The 23,170-nt window shown below is 39.5% G+C and overlaps 1 protein-coding gene across 6 annotated transcripts in view; it reads left to right on the top strand.

Moving 5' to 3' along the window:
- Positions 1–23,170, top strand: part of RALGAPA2 (Ral GTPase activating protein catalytic subunit alpha 2) — a 141,596-nt gene that overhangs the window by 4,737 nt on the left and 113,689 nt on the right. For 3 of the 6 annotated variants that reach the window (XM_084514277.1, XM_084514276.1, XM_084514278.1), the window contains exons 2-3: positions 5,705–5,815; positions 8,203–8,252. In XM_084514277.1, coding sequence (XP_084370403.1) covers positions 5,705–5,815; positions 8,203–8,252 — 161 coding nt within the window. Of the gene's footprint in view, positions 1–5,704; positions 5,816–8,202; positions 8,253–19,040; positions 19,325–21,584; positions 21,607–23,170 lie in introns of those variants that run through there. The other 3 variants (XM_084514279.1, XM_084514281.1, XM_084514282.1) reach the window with 3 other exon arrangements.

The raw sequence follows: 23,170 nt of genomic DNA, 5'->3' as shown, positions 1-23,170 counted from the left end.
CCTCGGGTAACCGAGCCTGGCTCCTGCATGGAGCACTGGCTGCCTGCTGCGCTTCCTTCCCATGCTGCTGCATCTGGCCTCCCGTGTCAGGTCTGGTGTGGGCTCCCTCATTTCACCTCAGCTCATCCCAGTGGTGGTGGGACTGCTTGAAGCAATTGTGATCACGGTTGCCTGGGAGATTATTTGGCTTTTTTTCAAACAGCTTTGCAGATCCATGAGTCCAAAACTTGGACATTTGCTGGGGTGGATTGTTAGACTGTACACTTATTCCTGTTTGGTTTTGAGTATGCTGCCTGAGTGAATTGTGTGCCAGAGAGCGGAATGCAGGCTGGTGGCTGAACTAACAGTGTGCGCCTTGGGGCCTGTGCTGCAGCACCTGGCTCCTGGGTGCGCATGGACCAGCTGGCTGCACTCAGAGATATGGCTCTTGGCAGGCTCCTCAGCCAGCAGGGCCGCAACCACGTCCTGCGCTTGGTGCACCGGGTGCTGATTGTGCTGGGCTCGTCCTCCTTCCTTTGTCTACTGCTCCCTGTGGAGCAGAAGACAAATGCATGGTGCTTCCTGCTGGAAGTTCCTGGAGTAGAGTAATACGGAACTTGCTAGGTTGCCAAGCACAGTCCTTAATATATTTTTGTCAAAAAAATGCAAATTGAGAAGAAATCATGTTTTTCGTTATATCTCTTCACCAAAAATGAGTCAATAAGGAATGGATTTTTTTTTTTTTAGTTCTCAGATTTTGTTCTACACAGTTCTGTACAGCTCAAATTATGTACACTTGCTGGAGATGTTATTTTAGGCACATTCAAAAGTGAATGGTTGTAAACTTCCTGTGTTTAGAAAAGCCATTGTTCTTTGGATTGCCTGTGAAATTTGAGGTGTTAATTCAAATTAGAAGATTTCTAAAATAATTTAATTCATTTTTAGTAATTTTAAGTTTCCCTGCCAAAGGTATATTTCTTTGGGGGGGTTGGTGGGAGGGGGGAGGAAAATTATCTTCTGGGCTTCTACTTAGCATTTAAAGTTCTAAGTTGAAAGAACTGTGCGATTTTTGAGATGGTAAGTAAAAAATGTATGTAGTTTCAGGGGTGGGGCTAGTCATAAAAGTTTATCATTAACCAGAGCATGACTGCAAATTCATCTCTTCATCTGCTTTACTTTTTTAAGTACGTAAGACAAAGGAAATCCCTCAAGTTTGTGTGAACTATGTATAAATAACATGAAACCAGCTGACTCTGGATGTTCATGGAATTAAGGGAGGATTTCAGCTGCTTAAATGAATACAATAACATTTTGTTGTTAATAGATAAAAGGAAAACTGATGCGCTAATGACATGATTATTGTCCCCTCTTATTTTTTTATACCACAAAGAGTAATAAGAACTTGTAATAAACACAAATTCTTATTAAATGGCACTAGAGTAATTTGAGTCCCTAAATTTTAAGCTTAAGTAGTAAGGCAAGTAAGGGTCACTTGCCATCACCCCGAGAGCCAACTTGGTCATATTCTATATAGAAGTTTCATGTGTGCCCTCACGAATATCTTGTTGTTCCCTCTGCATTGCTGCAAGAGCTGTGATGTGTTGAAGTACTGGCTAATGACAACTGCCCTTGTTTGGGGAATGGAGGTAGGTGATATGTGCTTTTGGAAAGGCACCAGCGCTCTGATGGCTGATGTTTGTCAGCTTGGCTTAGATTTTAGTGCTCAGAGTTCTGAATTCACAAGGTGGTTGCTTTTCAGCAGAAGTTACGTGAGAGTTACTTATCAGTCCACATAAATAGAAAAATATAAATAGAAAAATAGAACCTAACACCTTCAATTCAATTTAATTCAGTTTAATTTTCCTCGAATGTTTACAAGTACTTCTTCAGTCAATTTGATTTGCCAAAAGTTGGTATTTTACCTTAGTATCTTTAGTGATAAATAAGGAAACTTTCTCTAATTTTTTTTTTTGAAAATCTGAAGAATGAGCCTTATCTGCTACAAATCAAACAGATCTGTAGTAGTGATCCAAGTTACTGCCTTAGGCTTTCTGACGACTTGTGTTAAACTCCATCTTGAGAAGGAGTCTTTCTTGACATATTTTCTGTTCGTCTGTGACGATCATTTTTGGTGAAATTAGCAGAAGTGGCTGGTTTGCGTGCAGAGCCAAAGCAGGAGAGTAAAGGAGCGTGTGAGTCCCAGGTACACTGTGCATGGTGCTGCCTGTACAGAGATGCTTTCCTTCTACCCTGGAGAGACCTGGGGAGGGGAGGCATTGATTTTTTTTTTTGCTTTTAGAGTTAGGTTGGCAGTGGTATTGGAATGTCAACTTACGTGTAGGATTGCAAGGAGGTGTTGCTTTTGGAGTGAGTATCTTGTTCTAGAGTAGTAAGTGGGGGTATTATTGGCCTTTTGACATTTATGGTTCAAACTTCATAACCTTAAGTTTTGGAATTTAAGGTTATAGTTCTATATCCCTTTATGAGATAGTTCAGTAGGAAAAGGATGCAGATATAAGAATGCATGCTTATGTCAGAATAGCAGATGAGTCATCTCCAAAATGCCGTATTTATAGAATAGAGGAATTCACGTTGTTTTGTTCAGGCAGTTCCTTTCTCCTCCTTTCATAATTTCAAGGAAAAGTTTCCTTTTTGTTTACATTTTAATGACCTCATACTTTCATATGAAATCCTTGTAAATGAATGCCTTGTTTTCTCCTAGAGTCTTATTTAACAGAACACATTCATAGAGGGGAATAATTGCACTTAGTTTGTGAATTCAAGACCAGCAGCTTGTAGGAAAAAGATATCATGGAAAAGAGATTCCATGTGCTAATTGTTTCCATAGTGCAAGCAGCAAACAAAGCCTTACTACTGAAAAGGTATTACTTAATTCTTTTTTTTTTTTTTTTTTTTGGGGGGGGGGAACACAAAACCCTAACATTAGCTGTCCAAGGCTAATATCATTCTGTTGTTGATATGTGATATTATTGGTGGCTCTTGCTGTAGTCAGCTTTGTTGTCTTGGTTAATGAATGGCTTTCTTGAGAGGTGAAACTTAAGTAAGAAAAAATGTTGTTAATGATTCTTGCCCTTTATCCTCTTATTTCTGTGTGGAATCATCATCTTTCCTTGACCAAATCAATTACAATAAAGTGGAAACAGACAAAATCAAAATATGTTTTGCAAATACCAAGTTTAGGAAACGTTAGATCACTTTTTTATTTCTTAAAAATAAGTTTATTTGAAATTTCAGCCCTAGGTTAAGGCCTGAAGAAGTGTTGCATGTGTGGGTTTTCAATTTGTTTGAAAAAATAATGAAAGTATGCTATTTTTTTCATTTGATTCACTTGCCAGATAAATTTAATAACTGCATTTCAATTTTGCATATGGAAATAATTGTTGGCATTTATGTTTTTTCCAAAAGTACCTGCTTGATGATGCAGAAACTATTTGGTCAAATACCTCTGCTGACATCAAAAGGTACTTTGTAGAATACTTTCCTGGAAGTGGTTTGGAAATAGAAGAATGAAAAAAATTGAGGAGTATTCTGGTCTGAGGTTTTAAAGATGGAGAGGTAATGAAAAGCTGTTAACTGTGACAATCTAAAAGATGCAGATCAGGTTTTCTGAAGTATTTATTGGCTGGTGGGATTTCCAGAAGAAGTGAAGGAATGCAATAGGAACAGTTAGTCCTTTAGCCCAGTGATCTGTGACCTTTGCTTCAAACATTAACTGTACATTCAAAATACTTTCCTACACCAATTTTCTTGTCTGATTTGGTTTGTCTAACGTAGGTTTATGTATTTAATAAATAATGATCTGCTTTTTAATTAGAAGTCCAGATTTTATGCCATTTTACATACTGCCTGGGTAGAACTGTGCGGTGGCTGGCTGTACCACCACCTCTCCATGGCTCTGGACCTTGGTCCCTGGGTGCTAGCAGAGAGCAGTTCTGAGCAAGCAGAGGAGCGGCAAAAGTCCAGGGTGTGTGCTCAGGGTGCTGCCACTACTCATTGATGTCTTATCTGAGCTACGAGTCGCGCACGGTACCCTTCTTCTGTTTGCTGTGTCGCTTGGGGGTACGGGACATGGCGGGACAGGATTAGTTCAGATATGCCCTGCCTGAGTGGTTTGTTAGTTTGAGATCTCCTCCAGTCTCATGCTGAATTGCAAAGAGATCTTCTCCCATGGTATCTTTTTAATTCTCAAAATCTTAAAGAATCATTTTAATTTTGATTTAATTTAGGAAATTATTTCAATTTATTTCTGGAGGTTTCTGGAGTTGTGTGCTCTTCTAGTAGAATTACGTCCAAATGAATATTAAAATGCATGTTAAATCTGATTTCAGATATTGCAGTGGTGACGAAGGTCTTCAGATATTGACATTCACTGATGCCACAGTAGTGCTTCTCTGTATCAGTTTCAGTTTGTGTATCTGTGACTGCATAGTTTCTGTATCTTGAAAAATGAGACAAGATATTGTTCTGGCCCTTAAATACTGCATTTTTTTTTTCAAATTAATAGCATATTTTTTTCCTCTAATGAACTTCCATTTGATCTTACTGGCAACATTAATTTAAATCTATTCATTTGGACTTATTGGCACTCAGATTTTTAGTTTACTGAAAGAATTTGCTCTCTGACGCAAGTTTAACTCTGCAGAGAATCAGGTTACTGAATTAAATTTGTTAATGAAGGTAAAAGGCTCTCTTTCGTTGGGTGGTACCCTAGGATAAACTTTTACAAACAACCTTAACTCAGTTTTCTGTAATTAAACTTAAAAATTATGCATTTGACTAATTGAAAAATCTGCAATTTTAAGTTTTGTTACTTATGAAATGTGTGAATTTTACCTTTGTTTTTAGTGTAATGTTATTGGCTGATACAGATCATGGTGTTCAGGCAATCACTGTGAATACTTCTTTGGTCTTTTTGGACTGTGTTTTACCCTTCACTTGTTCTCACCCCTTTGCTCTCAACTTCCTTTGCAGAGCTGTCTTGCAAGCTTCCTCTACTCAATGTACGAGGTTGATTTTACCCTTGAGTGAAGAATTTATATATTTATTCTAAATGAGATCTTTTGAATTTGCTATGGAGTCTTAGATCTTTCTAGGGCAGCTACCGAGTAGTGCAATTTGCAAAGTAATTTAAAACTTGTTCATAAATGAGTTACTAGTGTCATCGGCTGACAAATGGGCTAAAAAGTAGTCCTAGGTGATGGTGGCTAAACCACATAGTTCCTTTTTATTTGGGCTCAGCCCTTCTACTCTGTACTTGTATCACAGAGAAGAATTCTCAGTAATGTATACTTCTGATTATTAAGAAGTGTTGAATTCAGTATAATATTTCATGTAATCCCCTGTTTGGAGAAATGGTGAATCCTTTTGATATCAGGTAGCTTTAATATTTGATAGCAAAAAATGTGTCTCATGGATTAAGAATTTGTATGGAAGTGGTATATTGACACATCCCCTTTTTATTTTGTTAACAGAAAACAAATGAACCTAAACCACACTGTAGACTTTTTAAAAAAAAAAAATTAAGTAAAAATGTAAACTTCCATATTTTACTTCTAACACTGGAATCACAATTTTGGGAATATCATTATAGATTCTATACTAAAATTGTTTTGTATTGTATTTATCTCATCTTCCAATTTGCATGAAGAAAACAGTTTTAAGGTTTCTGATGTTGTGTTAAAACTCCATTTGTTCTCCTCTGCAGATATTGTGGATGGAAGTGATCTGAAGCAGTTATTTGAGAACAATTATTCGCAATTCTTTTTTATCTTCTATGAAAACTTCATAACGCTGGAAAATAGCTTGAAACAAAAAGGTAAGTTTTTGAGTTTTGTTGGCACCTTAATTTTCGTGTCAGTAAAGATGAGCATGGAAAAGTGCTGCCTGAAATGTTGTAGGTAATTGAAAAGAGTTCTAAATACGCTTATTGCTTTAAGTGTAATTTCAGCACAAAAATCAGGTACTATGCACTTACATATGTATCTTCTCATCTTGTTTTGAAATACTGAAGGCCCTTACCCTGTAATTAATCATAGAATCGTAGAATATCCTGAGTTGGAAGGGACCCAGAAGGACCATCAAATCCAACTCCTGGTACCGCACAGGTCTACCCCAAATTTTAGACCATGTGACTAAGTGCACAGTCCAATCGCTTCTTAAATTCAGACAGGCTTGGTCCAGTGACTACTTCCCTGGGGAGCCTGTTCCAGTGTGCAACCACCCTCTTGGTGAAGAACCTCTTCCTGATGTCTAGCCTAAACCTCCACTGCCTCAGCTTGATGCCATACCCTTGGGTCCTATCACTGGTGGCTAAGGAGAATAGATCTGTGCCTGCCCCTCCACTCCCTCTGGTGAGGAAGCTGTAGACCACAATGAGGTCCCCCCTCAGCCTCCTCTTTTCCAGGCTGAACAGACCAAGTGACCTCAGCTGCTCCTCATGCATCTTCCCCTCTAGTCCCTTCACTATCTTTGTTGCCCTCCTCTAGACACTCTCCAATAGTTTTACATCCTTTTTGTACTGTGGTGCCCAGAAGTGCACACAGTACTTGAGGTGAGGCCATGCCAGTGCAGAGTAGAGCAGGACAACCCCTTCTCTTGACCGACTAGCAATGCCGTGCTTGATGCACCCCAGGATACAGTTGGCCCTCCTGGCTGCCAGGGCACACTGCTGGCTCATATTCAGCTTGCTGTCAACCACAACCCCCAGATCGCTCTCTTCAGGGCTGCTCTCCAGCATCTTGTCGCCCAGTCTGTATGTATAGCCAGGGTTGCCCTGTCCCAGGTGCAGGACCTGGAACTTGCTTTTGTTAAACTTCATGTGGTTGGTGATCACCCAGCTCTCCGATCTGTCCAGGTCTCTCTGCAAGGCCTTTCCACCCTCAGCAGAGTCCGCAACTCCTCCAAGTTTGGTGTCGTCAGCAAATTTGCTCAAAACACCTTCTAGTCCTACATCCAAGTCGTTTATAAAAACATTGAAGAGTACTGGCCCTAAAATGGAGCCTTGAGGGACCCCACTAGTGACCATTCGCCAGCCTGATGTGGTCCCTTTTACCACAACCCTTTGAGCCCTGCCCATCAGCCAATTGCTCACCCATCGTATGATGTTTTTGTTTAGCTGTATGCTGGACATTTTGTCCAGTAGGATCCTATGGGAAACCGTGTCAAAAGTTTTGCTGAAGTCCAAAAAGATCACGTCAGCTGGTTTCCCTTGATCGACTAGACAGGTGATCTTATCATAAAAATGAAATCAAATTTGTTAGACAGGACCTACCCCTTGTGAACTCACGTTGGCTTCAATAGCTTCAAGGATCTTCTCCATAATTTTACCAGGCACTGATGTGAGACTGACAGGCCTGTAATTGCTAGGGTCTTCTTTCTTGCCCTTCTTGAAAATTGGTACAATATTTGTCAGCTTTCAGTCTACCGGAACCCCTCCAGATTCCCAAGATCATTGAAAAATAATTGAGAGAAGTCCTGCGATGACATCAGCCAGCTTTTTAAGCACCCTGAGATGACTCCCATCTGGACCCATGGACTTGTATGGATCCAGGTAGAGCAGCAACTCCTGCACACGTTCAGGATCGGTTGGGAGTTTATCATTCCCACTGTCATGGTCCTCCAGCTCAGGGCACCCAGGGTCCTGAAGCCCATCATTAGTGTTGAAGATGAAGGCAGAGACGGTTAATGCCTTCTTTAGGCATTAACCATCTCTGCTTCGCTTATGTCCTTGTCTGTGAGGTGACCTTCCCCATCAAGTAGCAGACCTATGTTTTCTTTCGTCCTTCTTTTTGTGTTCACATATGTAAAAAAAAAAAAAAAAAAAAAAAAAAACCTAAAAAAAAAACTTCTTATTGTCTCCCACACTCCCGTATTAAGTATATGTCTGTCCACCTGAAAACATCAGAAATTTTCAGAACAAATCTGAATGTTGAGGATAGATAGGGTACCTTGTTAAGAATAGCTGATTGCCTCAAGATGAGTCCAATCACGTTGCTTTGCAGATTTGGGATTCTTGACTATGAATGAGGGATGTCAGGAGAGAGAGAGACACTGAAATTTAGAAAAATCTTGCTCTTTTTAGATGAAGAAAAATAAACCAAATACAGCATTTTTGACCTCAGTTGAATAACAGCACTGTAGTTTCTACATCTGTCTCACCAGACCATTTACTTACAGCGAACATTATTGTTTTCTCTCTGGCAGGGAATAAATCACAAAGGGAGGAACTGGACTCCATTCTTTTTCTTTTTGAAGTAAGTTTTCCATACCATGGAAGTAACTTATTTGAAATCTTGTCATGTGCTTGCTTATACATTTACACGGAGGGTTAAAACCAGGTATCAGTCAAAATGACAATAGGCGTCCATGATTATATGAGGTGAAAGGCAGAAAAGAACTGGGGCGTGCATTAAGTTTTCAGGTACAATAATTAAAAAAAAAAATAAAAATCTTATGTAATGGAAATGTGTGGCTTGAAGGAATATCCAGAGTTAAGAGATTTTATTAAAGACAAGCCAACTAATTTAGCTTCAAAAATAGTCTGAAATCTGCCTCTGACTAGTGTCATATGCAGTTAATTACAGCTATTTTATTAATTGGTTCTCAGGTGGAAGACAGGTTGTTTGAACCAAAAGGGGGGAGGGAGGGGCTAGGGGAAGCTTCTTCAAATTTTGAGGTTTTCCACTAAATTTTAATGGAAAAAAAAAAAATTAAGATTAACTAAAATCTTATTTTGTATCTGTAAAGCATTTATGTTATAAAAATGTAGGTTCTTAGTCCTGAGAAATCTCATGTGGTGAATTTGTTCTGCACCAGCAGTATGCCTTATTGTAGTTCCCCTTGAAGTGCTTGAATGAGAATACATTCAGGATATGAGCAATACATCAGTTCTAAGTAAATTGTAGGTCATTCAGTTTTGCTCTTCTTTAATTTTTTCAAATTACTGAACACACTTGATATTATGGTAATTCATGAAGGAGAGTTTTAATTAACACAGCCAGTCAAAATTTCACAATTTGAAGAGTGAATAAGAATACCTCAGAAGTCAAAAGAAAGTGGGATGCTTGTTGATAAGAAGGTATGGCTGTTAGTTTGAGCAGAATAACAGTTAATGAAATCCTTATACTTCAGGAAAAAATTGAGTTATAGGAGGTGGCATATTTCTCTGTGTAGTTGCCAAGTCTGAAAATAATGTCTGCGATGATGAAATGCAAGTTGCAAATAAAAGTTGCTAGTTGCTAAAATGTAAACCCTATTTTGAAATATGTTAGAAGGAAGTGTTTAATACCTTGTTTTGTGCTTTAGCATTTTTCTTTATTACCGTTGCAACTTGTGTTTCACTGACACTTCTTAGAGTACACTACTTCTGACTTCAGTTCTTAAAGCTGGGTTACTTTTGCAAGTTATTGTCCATTATTGAACAATAAATTCTAGCATCAGTGGGGTTTGATCCAAATTCAGGATTTCCAAGATGGTAAACAGAAAATGTTTGAAGAGTAGTTGTCTCATTACAGGGCTTTCCATGTGAATTTAGTAACCATGTATGTCAATAGCTTGTTTCCAAGAATATAAAAATGTGTGCTTCTGAATGCCATAGGATATGTGAAATTGCTTTGTCTGCACAAGGCAGTCTTACCAGACTGGAGCATGCTTTCTCACTGTTGAAAAGTTCATTGATACAGTTTCATGAAGTCATGATTCTTCCATAAAATAAGATGACACATCAACTGGCTAGACTGAATGCAGGAGTAAGTGAGCAGGAAGATATCAGAAAAAAATAATAAAATAATAATAATAAAAAAATAAAATGGAAGTCTCTTTCAGAAAATGTATTTGATTATACTCAATTCGCAGAAAAAAATCCTTCAAATGACAAGATCTCTGTCATCAGTTTCCTTTCCTTTTGAAGAATGAAGATTTAATGCTAACAAATGTAAACAATTAGGTAAAGGAATCTTGTCATTCATATAACAAAGAAAAATGGGATTTTCATTTGGGGAATAAAATCAGTTGTTGAAGCGAGGAAGTAATGATGTGAACGGAGTTTTTCTTTAAACCTCATGATACTTTTCGAAATAAGATTTTTTTCCTACATGATACTGTTCTTTAAGTACATCAAACCTGAAAGACATCATTCTTTGAGATTACGTCATGACAGTAGTGTCAAAATGTAAGAAAGTCTTGGAAGAGTCAAGAAAAGAAGAGCAGCAAAAATGGGAGAAGAAATTCAGAGCTCAAGGAGGAGGTGGAGAGGTTGAGGGCCATCAGGGAGTGTGAGCGGGAGATAGACTGGTGGAGCAACTCCCTGCAGAGCATGAAGGAGAGGTACCGGGGTGGGACACCCAAAACGGGGGTGGACCCCCTGCCCTGTCGCCGTCGGACAGAGGGAGGGGACCTGGGGGTTGAGGAGGAATGGAAACAGGTCCCTGCTCGACCTCGCAGACGATGCACCCCCCTGCTGGCCCCACCTTCCCAGCTGCCCTTACACAACAGGTTTGAGGCCCTGGAGCTTGAGAGACCGGTGGGTGAGGATGAGGTAGAAAGTGTACCCAGGAGGATGCCTAGGGCAAGGAAGTCAACTCCATGCCTCAAGACTTCCTCCACCAAGAAAGACAGAAGGGTAATCATTGTAGGCGACTCCCTTCCTAGGGGAACAGAGGGCCCTATTTGTCAGCCTGACCCTACCCGTAGGGAAGTCTGCTGCCTCCCTGGGGCCAGGGTCAGGGATGTTGCCAGAAAGCTTCCCAGCCTGGTTTGCCCCACTCATTACTGTCCTCTTTTGATAGTCCAGGCTGGCAGTGATAATATTGAAGAGAGAAGCCTGAAGGCTATCAAACGGGACTTTAGGGGATTGGGATGGGGAGTGGATGGAGCAAGAGTGCAGGTGGTGTTTTCATCCATCCCTACAGTGGCAGGGAGGGGTACAGAGAGGACACGGAAAGCGCACCAGACACATCTGTGTTGGCACCAGCCTCTAGCCACACTTTGGATTTTTTGACCACAGGGCGCTTTACTTGACACCCGGCCTGATGGCTGCAGACAGATCTCACCTATCTCTAAGGGGAAAACGGATCCTAGCCCAGGAGCAGGCAGGGCTCATTGAGAGGGCTTTAAACTAGGTAAGAAGGGGGAAGGGGCTGAAATAAGGCTTGTTGGAGGTGTGCCAGAGGGAACAATGGCAAGGCCAGGGGAGAAGGCAATGGCCCAACTGAAGTGCATCTACACTAACGCACGCAGCATGGGTAACAAACAGGAGGAGCTGGAAGCCGTCGTGCAGCAGGCAGGCTATGACTTGGTTGCCATCATGGAAGCGTGGTGGGACCACTCCCATGACTGGAGTGCTGCAATGTCTGGCTATAGGCTCTTCAGAAGGGACAGACAGCACAGAAAGGGTGGTGGTGTGGCTCTCTACATTATAGAGTGTTTTGATGCTGTAGAACTCGAGGCTGGGAATGCTAAGGTTGAGTCCCTGTGGGTTAGGATCAGTGGGAAGGCCAACAAGGCAAGAATCCTGGTGGGGGTCTGTTACAGACTGCTGAATCAGAATGAGGAGATGGATGAGGAGTTCTACAGGCAGCTGGCAGGAGTTGCAAAATCATCAGCGTTTGTTCTCGTGGGGGACTTCGACTTCCCAGACATATCCTGGAAGCACAACACAGCCCAGAGAAAGCAGTCTAGGAGGTTTCTGGAGAGCGTGGAAGATAGCTTCCTGACGCAGCTGCTTAGTGAGCCTACCAGGGGAGGTGCCCCGCTGGACCTTCTCTTCACAAACAGAGAAGGACTGGTGGGAGATGTGGTGGTCGGGAGCTGTCTTGGGCAGAGTGACCACGAAATGGTAGAGTTCTCTACTCTTGGCAAAGTCAGGAGGGGGATCAATAAAACTGCTGCCTTGGACTTTTGGAGGGCTGACTGAGCTGTTCAGGACACTGGTTGGCAGAGTCCGTTGGAAGGCAGTTCTGAAGGGCAGAGGAGTCCAGGAAGGCTGGGCACTCTTCAGGGAGGAAATCTTAACTGCTCAGGAGTGCTCTGTCTCCACGTGCCCAAAGACGAGCTGGCGCGGAAGAAAACCGGCCTGGCTGAACAGGGAGTTGTGGCTAGAGCTTAGAAGAAAAAAAGAGTGTTTATAATCTTTGGAAAAGAGGACGGGCCACTGAGGAGGACTGTAAGGATGTTGCGAGGCTGGGCAGGGATAAAATTAGAAAGGGTTCTTTACCGAAAGGGTTGTTAGGCATTGGAATGTGCTGCCCAGGGAAGTGGTTGAGTCACCATCCCTGGAGGTATTCAGAAGACGTTTAGATGTAGATCTTAGTGATATGGTTTCATGGAGGACTTGTTAGTGTTAGGTCAGAGGTTGGACTAGGTGATCTTGGAGGTCTCTTCCAACCCTAGATGATTCTGTGATGTATCTTCTCAAAATGAATTGAAGATTATACAGTAATATATATGTCTGAAGGAACTGAAGATCAACCCTCTGAAAGTGTCCATTTTTTTTTCCAGTAGAATTTGTGAGCAAGTGATCAATAACTGTATAGCCTCTGTTGGGCTAAAGCTGTTAAATAGTCTTTCTTTCTTTTATTTTATTTTATTTTTTTTTTAAACTAAATATATTTCAGTTCCGTATCGCAAGGGTAGACTAGTTCAAGGCAATACTACTTATTTCTTACACTTTGTCAGTATGACAGTGTCAGTATGTCAGTGTAGTTACGTCTATTTTGAATGTGTAATATATTTGGATGTGAGCAAATTTCACTGGAGCAGAAGGAAGCCTGACATGTACAATTTTGTTCATAATGCACACCAGAAGTCTTAACATACGCTTTACTTGTCACTGAATTCAGAGAGCTGCAATCAATATCTAGTTAATTACTCTTGGATTTTTAGTTTTCACTTGAGTATTCAATGATAAAAATGTTAACTTTTTTATATTGTGGTTTATGTTTTTGGAAAAAAAAAAATCAATTTTCAATGGCACCTAAGATTTGGAATTAATGAAAGGATTAATATTCTTAACTCCTCTCCCCTTCCTCTAAAACAAAGAAACTACCACCAAAAGTAGCCTCAAAGATGTGGCTTCATTTTTGTTGCATTATTGCGTAGTTTGTCAATATAAAAATTAGATTAACTAGACTAAGAGTGATGCTCTTCAGTCTAATGTGCCTGTAATATGAAAAATATCTCTGAAACTAATTACATGAAATCCTGGAATTTTGTGGTCTCATCTTCTGAATTTGAGGCCGAGGACTTCATTTCCCTTTTCCTGTTCTCCCTCTTCCTATTCTCCCTCCTCGAGCTACAAGAATGCATCTGAAAATGGGGTTGCGTTTTATGATAGTTAGAGAATCATAGGCTATCTGTAGGTATAAGGGACCTACACTGATCATCCATTCTAACTCCTCACTCCACACAGAACCCCACACCCAATGACCAAACCCTATGTCCGAGACCATTGTCCAAACACTTCTTGAATTCTGGCAGGCTTGGAGCCCTTACCATTTCCCTAGGGAACCTGGCTCAGTGCTTGACCACCCTCTGGGTGCAGAACACCCAGCCTGACCCTCCCCTGTCCCAGCTCCATGCCGTTCCCTCTGGTCCTGTCGCTGTCCCCAGAGAGCAGAGCTCAGCACCTGCCCCTCCACTCCCCTCGTGAGGGAGCTGCAGGCTGCCATGAGGCCTCCCCTCAGCCTGCTCTGGGCTAAACAAACCCAGAGACCTCAGCTCCTCCTGGTATGTCTTGCCTTCTGGACCCTTGCCTATCCTTGCACCCCCTCCTTTGGGCACCCCCCTATTAGTCTGATATCCTTCTTAGATTGTGGTGCTCTGGACTTTACGCAGTGTTCGAGGTGAGGCCACACGAGCACGAAGGGGAGTGGGGCAATCCCTCCTCTTGGCTGTCCAGCAGTGCTGTGCTTGATGCCAGCTGGCCCTCTGGCCTGCCAGGGCACACTGCTGGCTCGTGACCAGCTTGCCATCACCCAGAACCCCCGGACCCCTTTCTGCAGGGCTGTTCTGTGGCCTCTCATCCCCCAGTCTGTACATACAGCAAGGGTTGCCCCTTCCCAGGTCCAGAATCCAGCACTTGCTCTTGTTAAACTTTGTATTGCTGGTGATTGCCCAGCCCTCTAATTGTCAACATTTCTCTGCAAGGCCTCTCCATCCTGAGGGGGTCAACAGCTCTTCCTAATTTAAGTATTGGCTGCAAACTTAGTATGCATTTGAGTCCTGTGTCCAGTTCATTTATAGAAATATTAAAGATCATTTATAAAAACATGAAAACATTTAAACATTAAACTGTCCTTAAAATGGAGCCCTGGGGAACGCCACTAGTGATTTTCTTCCAGCTTGATGTAACCTGATTTACCATAACCCTTTGAGCCTGGCCTGTCAACCAATTGTTCACCCATCACATTATGTACTTTTCTTAACTGTATGCTGGACATTTTGCCCAGAAGGGTACTGTGAGAAACAGCATTGAAAGCTTTTCTGAAATCCAATAAAATTACATTTTCTGGTGTCCTTTGGTCAACTAGGTGGATAACCTTGTCATAAAAAGAAATTAAATTTGTTGAATAGGACTTTCCCCTCATGAACCCATGTTGGCTGTGACTGACTGCATTATTCTTCAAGTGCTTTTCAGTAACTCCCCACAGTAAACTCTTACATAATTTTACCAGGCCCTGAAGTGAGACTGACAGGTCTGTAATTGCCAGGGTCTTCTTTCCTACACTTCTTGAAAACTGGGACAGCATTTGCCAGCTTCCAGTCACCTGGGACATTTCCTGATTCCCAAGAACGTAGAAAAAATAAGAAAAAAAAAAAAAAAAAGAGAGATCTTGTGATGACATCAGCTAGCATTTTGAGTACCCTGGAATGAATCCCATCAGGCCCCATAGACTTAAGTGCATCCAGCTGGAGCAGCAAATCCTGCAGAAGATTGGGGTTGGCGGGGAGTTTATTTTTACCACAGTCACAATCTTCCAATTCAGGGTTGTTGTTATTCATTAAATTTTATTTTTTATTTTTCAAATATCAGTAGAGGAGTCTGCTTTAGGATTTTGTGTAAGGCAACATCAAATTACATGAGGCCGTATATCTGCTAGGCCTGTTTGGGTGGTAGGAAAACTGCTTTTGCTTATCCCTTCCTGCCCCCAAGTGGAGTAGGTATCACCTCATTTACTGAGCAAGGCTGTGCATTTTAATTGCATCTCATTAATAAGCTTGCTCTGTGGTCTTGAATAAGTAATTAAATTTCTGCAACTATGTCATTGAATGGAAAATAGCTAATGCTTACTCACCCAGTTAAAGTGAATAAAGATGTATGCCTGTGTCTTGAAAACAAGTGTCTAATAACCATTTTGTATAGCTTTAAAAACATCAGGAAAAGGTACTACATGGAAAACATGAAGAAAGAAAGAAACATGTGGTTGTATATGAACAAAGTGCTGATTTGGTCCAGGGTGAGGAGACTTATATTACAGCCCAGTCATCAGTAGCTGAGAGGAAGGAGGAATAGTTCAAGATTTGTGTGAAATTTGGAGTGAACTGCTTCATGGTGTTTATCTACTAGAAGTAAGTTTGCAATCCATTTACATCTCTGACACTCGATAGCTTAATGCATTGTAGGAGAACAGCTTTTCACAGAACAGCTTTTAATGCACAGACCAATAATACGTCAATCAGAATACAGGACATGAAAAAAATATAAATGCCAGGTAATTAAACATTCATATTGTCAGCCATAGGAAATGAAACTAATTGATTGTTAAGCTTGCCATATTTAATCTGTTGTCAGCATGAGCTAGGGTTTTCTTCTAATTAGCTAACTAGGTAATTACTTAGGATTAACAAATCCTGAACCCAGGTGCTGAGGGTTAGCTGTCTGAAAATCAACACAAATATTTATGAAAGGAATTGACTTACGTCTTTTCTGGCATAGTTTGGTGGACATTTTGCTGCTGTTCTTGAGTGACACCTAGTGTATATATTAAGCAAAAGTAACGTTCTTCTCCATAAATGCTCAGAAAACTAAGTTTACTCAGTTGTAATTTGTTGAAATCTTAATTTTACACATCAGCTATGTAGTTTGGTCATTCAATGGAACATCAAACAACATATTAATCAAAGAGAAAATAAAAAAGGGCGTAATATGAAATTTTAATTGTGCATTTAAAAATGTTTTTACAATTTATATTACAGAATTCTTAGGTCTGATTTTATATTTTCTGAAGTGTTTTGACCTTGTCCCTTTCCAAACAGAAATACAAGAAATGATACAACATCTGTAATGACCTTTTTATTTTTTCCTTGTTTCCATTAAAAGACCAAAATGATGTGCAAAAGAAATTTGTTTTTCCTTTATGAAAAACAGGTAGGGGATAGCCATCTGTAGAGTTACAGTGTGTTTTCAGAACATGTTCATACTGTTTCTTGTATTATTGTTTTCCGTGACTTGGAGGCATTGCTTGTTAGGGCTGTCAGTGGAGCACCATATATCACAGAACTCGTAAAAGGTGCACTATGTTTTCGTAAATTTGCTACATCCCATAAAAGCATTATGCCATCACTTGATTGTGAAAGCTTGGAATTTTTTTATAATTCTTTTTTTCTTGCACCATCAGATACTGATTCCTCAGACACTACAGTCCTGCATCTGTAGCAAAATAAAAACACACTGTTGCTTTTGATATAGACATTTCTTTCCATTCTCTATAATGATGCTTAAGAACAACCATGTGTCATGCTGGTGAAGTCATAAACTTCAGTATGCTGATTCAGTGTATTCACTGAATATTCACTGTATGAAATACTTTGTTCTTAGAATTTCATAAATACTCCTTCTCATGTAGTAAAGTTTCTCCAAGTCACTTGATCAATGTAGCCACTCTTAAGTTTTTCAGGTGCTATCAGTGTAGCTAGGTATGGCTGCAGTTTTGTAGACAGATAAGAAGGGTTTGGTATTCCCGCCTCCCACAGACCATGCATGTACTAAAAGATTATCAGTCTGGATTTTTTTGCTTGTTCATTTTTTACCAATACACATTAATATAATTTAAAGCACTCTCATGTTTCATGGTTTCTTTGTAAAAACATACTGTGTTTTTTGTACAAGGAAGTTTATGCTGTAATCTCTTAATTCCTGTAAATCCATGATTTGTATGGAACTTCTCCTGATGAAAAGGGGAGAGGCTAACCTTGGTTATCAATCAGGAACAGACAAAGCTGTCTGTTTTGACCTTCCTTAGAAATTCAGCAGTAAAATTTTAATGTGTCATTCCTAGGTATGATTTGGAGTATCCTGAATATGCGCACAGCAGGTAGATTTAAATGTTAAGTGGATGTAAAATAGAAGAAAATAAATGTGCTAATAGCTTTTGCAGTATTCATATTATACACTCATATTCATGGTCTGCTTTGGTTTTTGTGTAACACTAAGCATTTTTCCAGAGATGATAATCAATAAACTATTTGAACTTGCACAACCATACATTGGGCTGTTTATCTTACAGCAGGAGGTACTGGTTTTAATACAGCATTGTTGTTGTTAGAAGTGCATCTAAATATAAACTACAAATAGCCACATACCCAGAAGATTAACACACAGTACGTATCCATTGAAATGTGAATTGGTCTGCTGTCAGAATTTGAATGCAACAATTGCAGAAACAGCTGTATAGCCTAAATTTATTACTGCAGATGTGCACAAGTTACTGGTTCTGCAAATGCTAGTGACAATTCAGCACAGGTTTATAATTGACTATAGTCTGTTAGCGACCCTTTTGAGAAGTAGATTACAGACAATATGCAGTAAATACACTTCATCTGTCAGAGGAACACCTGCTGTGATGGTGGGTGACCAGATAGATAGGTCTGTGCAAAGATAAAGTTTAGGAATGTACCCTTCTTTTTTAGTGCCACCTAGTAATAGACACCGATATCTATTAACAATATATAATTTTGTTCATTATAGTCTAAGATTGCAGAGGGTATTTTAAATATTGCACTCCTTGATTGCACTGTATGTCTGCTTTATACGGACTATTGCATCAGTTAGCAATATTGGTTAAGCAGTTTAAAACCAATCTCAAACTAACTGTGATTTTAAAAGCTTATTCTCAATTTAATAAAAACCTGCATCAGTGAAACTTGCGGTAGTTTTTCATTCATAACTATTTTGGAAGGCTTTAGAGATGTTTTGCTGTTATTATGTGCAAAAGGATGCTGTTCTAGTATCTTTAGCATTTCCTTAGGGTGGTTTTCTAATCTGAGGGTGTTGCTCCTAATTACTTACATTTTGGTTTGAACAAAAATATGAGTAAAATTGAATTCTGCAGAACAAAATTGTGCAGTGAAGCCAGACAATGTAAAAAGTACTTGTAAAATTGTTTGCAGGGAACAATCAAGTCAAGTTTTTATTTTTGAGTTCTTATTGCCACAGGTACTGGTTTCTAATTCCTTGACATTATTCCTTTTATTTAACTTTCTTTTTACTATTTGGATTTTCCTCATGTAGGTGGCTTAATTTCCCCCTCTGTAGGTTATCTTACGCCTCAAATCAAATTACCATTAAAAGTTTCAGCTTTAAATTCAGGTTTTGGGTTCTGTTACAGCTTTTCAGTTGGCTTCATTTCCTACTGTGAATACAACTTCTCCTGTTTAGTCTGTCACACAGACTTGGTTGGCTGATTCTCAAACTCAATAGGGTAATAAAGGCTTATTTGTTTACTATAAATAATTTATTGATGCATCAACTAGGGTATCCCTTTATGTAGATATAGCTGCCACAGGCATACTAACTTCATTGAGCTCATGGCCTCAGCTAAATCAGTGAATGATAGCAAGAACATTTCTAAATTTTTGCAGATTTTAATAGTTGAACCTTCTGAAACTCTTGTACAGATACTGCCAAATAGTTAGTACTTACACATATAGGCATAGTAGAGCTGTTTTACATTTGACTTTCCTTAAAGTAGATACACTTGCCAGCAGACTAATAGGAACTGCTTATTATGTACAGGTTGTATCAAAAAAGCTATTTTTTTCCTCAGCATCCATTCCCCTGGAATGATTATTCTGGACTTGTCATTGATATCGCCTCCAAGAACACAATCAATCAGCAAGAACACATTTGATTTTGTTGGTTAATAAGACACTCTGCATAGTGTGTTACAGAGCAGCAAAGCTTATCATCTCACATTTGTGCAAGTTAAGCTGGAAAACATCCACAGGCTAGGGATCATCAGTGGAAGATTTGCCAGCAGGCTTGGCTTTCTCTGCATTCTACATCAGGGCAGTCTAGCATGCTGTAATGGATGTGAAGCTACCGAGCATGGTAAGATTCAGTAAAGTTGTCAAAAATCAAATCATTTTTAAAAGAAATTTCAGTATTAGTTAAGTCAGATGGAATCTGTTGAAATTCAACCCTTTATTTCATTTCATTTCATTTCATTTCATTTCATTTCATTTCATTTCATTTCATTTCATTTCATTTCATTTTTATTTTATTTTATTTTATTTTATTTTATTTTATTTTATTTTATTTTATTTTATTTTACTTTGTTAAAATAGAGAGAGATCTTGCAAAAGGCAGTGTCCTGTGTAAACTAAGATTTAAACTTAACATTATTCCTAGTCATGCAGGAAGTCTGGAAGAAAAAGAACTATGGATAATCAGTTAAAAGAACTGACAGATACCCTGATGTGTTGATCAGTAGTAATACCTAATTTCTATTTCAAGTGTGCTATAATGGATTACCATATAGATGCAGCAAAGCACTAAGCATTAAATAGATCTATGTGTTTTCTGAAAAACCAACATTATTTCACACTGTGGGGTTTCTTAAAATATTTCTTATTAGTGTACTGTGAAACTACAAGCAAGATGTCAATAGCCAGTTTGGATTCACAGCAGTGTTGCTAAAAGTCTAGGCTATAGTGGAAGAAGCTATCATTTGTTTTATAGGAATGGCAATATGAGATTTTTTAGAACACCAAGGGTTGGGAGAGTAAGGAATATGTTCTTTGAATTACTAAGTTGAAAGCACACAACAACCAGTGCTTGTTCATGATACAATATTATGTCACGATCTTAGTGGTGTACTAGTACTGTCCTCTTACTACTTCTTTCAACCCTTAAATTGTTGTGATGCAGCCACCTGGTAAGGGTGTTTTGATTCTGTGTTTTTTGTTGTTTTTTAAGAAAAATTGCACAAAATTGTAAGCATGTTTTTTCTTTCTCCTAACTTCCAAGCTTCATGTGGTTTGAAGTCTTGCTTTTTCCTGGTAGTTGTCAGACTCTGGAAGAGCATTTGTGTTCCAGATTTGATGTGGACATATTACAATTCAGTAACATGCAGGTGCAAGAGTTATTCTTAAGTTCTTTTTCAAAGTAGTCTTCATTATGTAGCTTTGACACCTTATCAGTTTATGCAGCTTACACCTTATCATAGTTCACTTTCTGGAAGTGAATTTTGTGTCTAAGTTGCGGGAAATTTTGTAACGTGTAAGATACTGCCTGTATTTCATGCTGTCACATTTCTGGCCTTTCCCAAATAACTGTTAACATGCTCTGCATTTTGCAGAGTGGGCATGGTAAAACCTAGCTTCCCCAAATGTGCTGTTGTGTTCAGAAACAGCTAACAGGGGGTGGCTATTTGCTTCCCTCCTGAGCAGTTGAGATGTTTAAACCTGAAAAGTTACTCTAAGAACATTGCTGAAGCTCTTGGGAAATGGGTATTGTTTCTTTTTGCAACTAAGGAAAATACAGTTGTGCATCATCAGATTATTTTCACAAACTCATTAATAATACGTGATTATGCCATGCCTAGTGTTTTAAGACTCAGACTTCTTTAGTGAAAAAGGCATATATTTTCTATTTTTTTTGTGTTCTAAAATAAAGAATTTTACTGCAACATCTTAAATATAAGAAGATAAGCATTTTCACTAGTATTATTACCAGATTTTGACAGATTTCTAATGAAACTTTATTATACAGAAGTGCTTGATTCTGTAGAAGTTTAACAAAGTTGGTTCTCAGTAGTTAGTGTTTTGGAACAAAAGAGATAGAAATTCCATCCAAAGAGAAGCTGAAGGTATCTTGTTGCAATGCTTGTCACAGGGTGGCCTGTGAAAGGAAATTGGTTTTGCTGTAATGATCTACCATACTTCTTATAATGACCTAAAAATTGAAATAAAATGCACATGTTTTGGTTTGTTTCTCCTGTAATAAATGTGAAGATATTTGAGCTCCCTGTGGTGCATTCTGGTACCTGAATTCAGACAGCATTTTGTTGCCCACCTTTATGAGGGGTTTGCTTAACATACGTGTGGGCATGCGGTGTGGGCACGCGGTGTGCCAGGGTTAAGGGCTGCCTGAACACAGACCTAGCACTGCACCTGCTGGCTACTGCAGCGCTGGAACTGGTGACCTGAGGTGTTCCTGATGTTGGTCAGGAGCTCCTTTTTGCCCCATGCCAAGCAGATAAATGATTAATGTCAGAAATAGTCTTGCAAAGTGGTGGGCTGCTAGTATTTTAATATTTATGTGGATAATTATAATTCTTTGCCTGTGGATCCTGCAATCTGATTGGCAGAAACGTGGTCCTTAACTGACAGGTAAAGCCCAAATGTGAGTCATGGCCTCATTTTTAGCCAGTCGGATCCTCCATCACGAGCACATCGTCCTGCCTGCGGACAGGCAGCTAGACCTCCGGCACCTGCCTCCCGGTCCCTCCGTCCCTGCTGCCGCGATGGCCTGGGGATGGGGCAGTGTGAGTAGCACTGAAACAAAGCATGAGGACATGGAAGGGATGTGCCTGATTTATTCTTTTATTCTGGGTAAACTTTTAGAAATGCCAAATCCTGTGTAAGGAACATGTGCTGTGGTACAGATAAAGGAAGACCGGTCTGTCTGTGTGACCCGAGGTCTAGTTCCCTAAGTCTCTGAACTTGTCATGACTTCCATCCTCTGCCATGGAGAAAGGAATGTTCCATTTTCAAAATGACTGTGACTTTGAGTTTTGTATACAATTGCTGAAGCACTTTGTTGTCAAAAATTAAAAGAAGTCTGTCATAATCCATCTCTCAAGCATACTGTTTTTAAACGCAATAATGATTCATGTGTTGGCTGTCTCCAAAGGACTGTCTAAAACCCAAATTCTTGCTTTCTTGCTGTGATGCTTTATTTCCTCTTGTGACCTTTGCTGTGCAAAAGACCAGCAAATGGGTCACCATTGCTTAGATGACTTGTCATTCATTTTGCATCCTGCATGTGGTTTTTCTGAAGACTTAATGACTCTCTGTTATGCAGAAATTGCTTCTGGTAATTTTGTTTGATGATTACAAGGAACTCTGACTGCTGGTCATATATAGCTTTGTTTAATTTATTTGTAAAAGTAGATGTTGAAACTAGTTTCACATTTATATAGAACTTACTAATTTCATATCCAAATGGCTGGAAAGTTGTAAGATTCAGATGCATTTTTATGTGAAATCTATGCAAAACCATGTGTGTTCTCTTGCTTTTTTGAGAAGCCGATCATCAGTAATTTAGCTGTCCTGTACTAACAAGACACCTACTAGACACCTACTTGCCAAGTCCTAGTCTATAATGCCAATCCTTTTTTTTTTTTTTTTTTTAAAAAAAAAGTGCCTTGGAACCTGCTGACTTAAACTCCCTTTAAAAGCCATATTTACCAAAGTAAGACCCCTAAATAGTTTGGGTTTATTCAGATTACCTAATAAACGTTATTGTCCACATTTGGAAGCCCCGAACATTCTTTGCAACTGAGATTATAGGACTCCATTCAGGAAAGCGCTTAGGCATATGCTTAAATTGCTTTGCTTTGCTGGTGCCCTGCAGAGTAACAAAACTAAGGGGAAATGGGCTTGACCAAATCTCTTTCTTTGTTTGATCTGCCTTGGTTAGCATCAGCCCAAAACTACAGAGGAAGATTGCCGCATTTTATTCCTCATAAGTGCTTTATTAACTGCATGCGCTATGAATTAAATTAGTCTGTCTTTGTGTGAATTGGCTCGGTTTCACTCAGCAGCTGAAAATACAGGTAAATCATCTCACAGCAAAAATAACTGCACCGCTGTCCATCTCTGCCTTAGCTGGGAGATCAGACCACATTAGCTGATAAAAAGGCAGACCTAAGCCACTGAAGCTCAAAATCTG

Source organism: Aythya ferina (genome assembly GCF_964211825.1).
Source record: "Aythya ferina genome assembly, chromosome: 3".
Lineage (NCBI taxonomy): Eukaryota > Metazoa > Chordata > Aves > Anseriformes > Anatidae > Aythya > Aythya ferina.
This window is presented reverse-complemented; position numbering and strand designations above follow the sequence as displayed.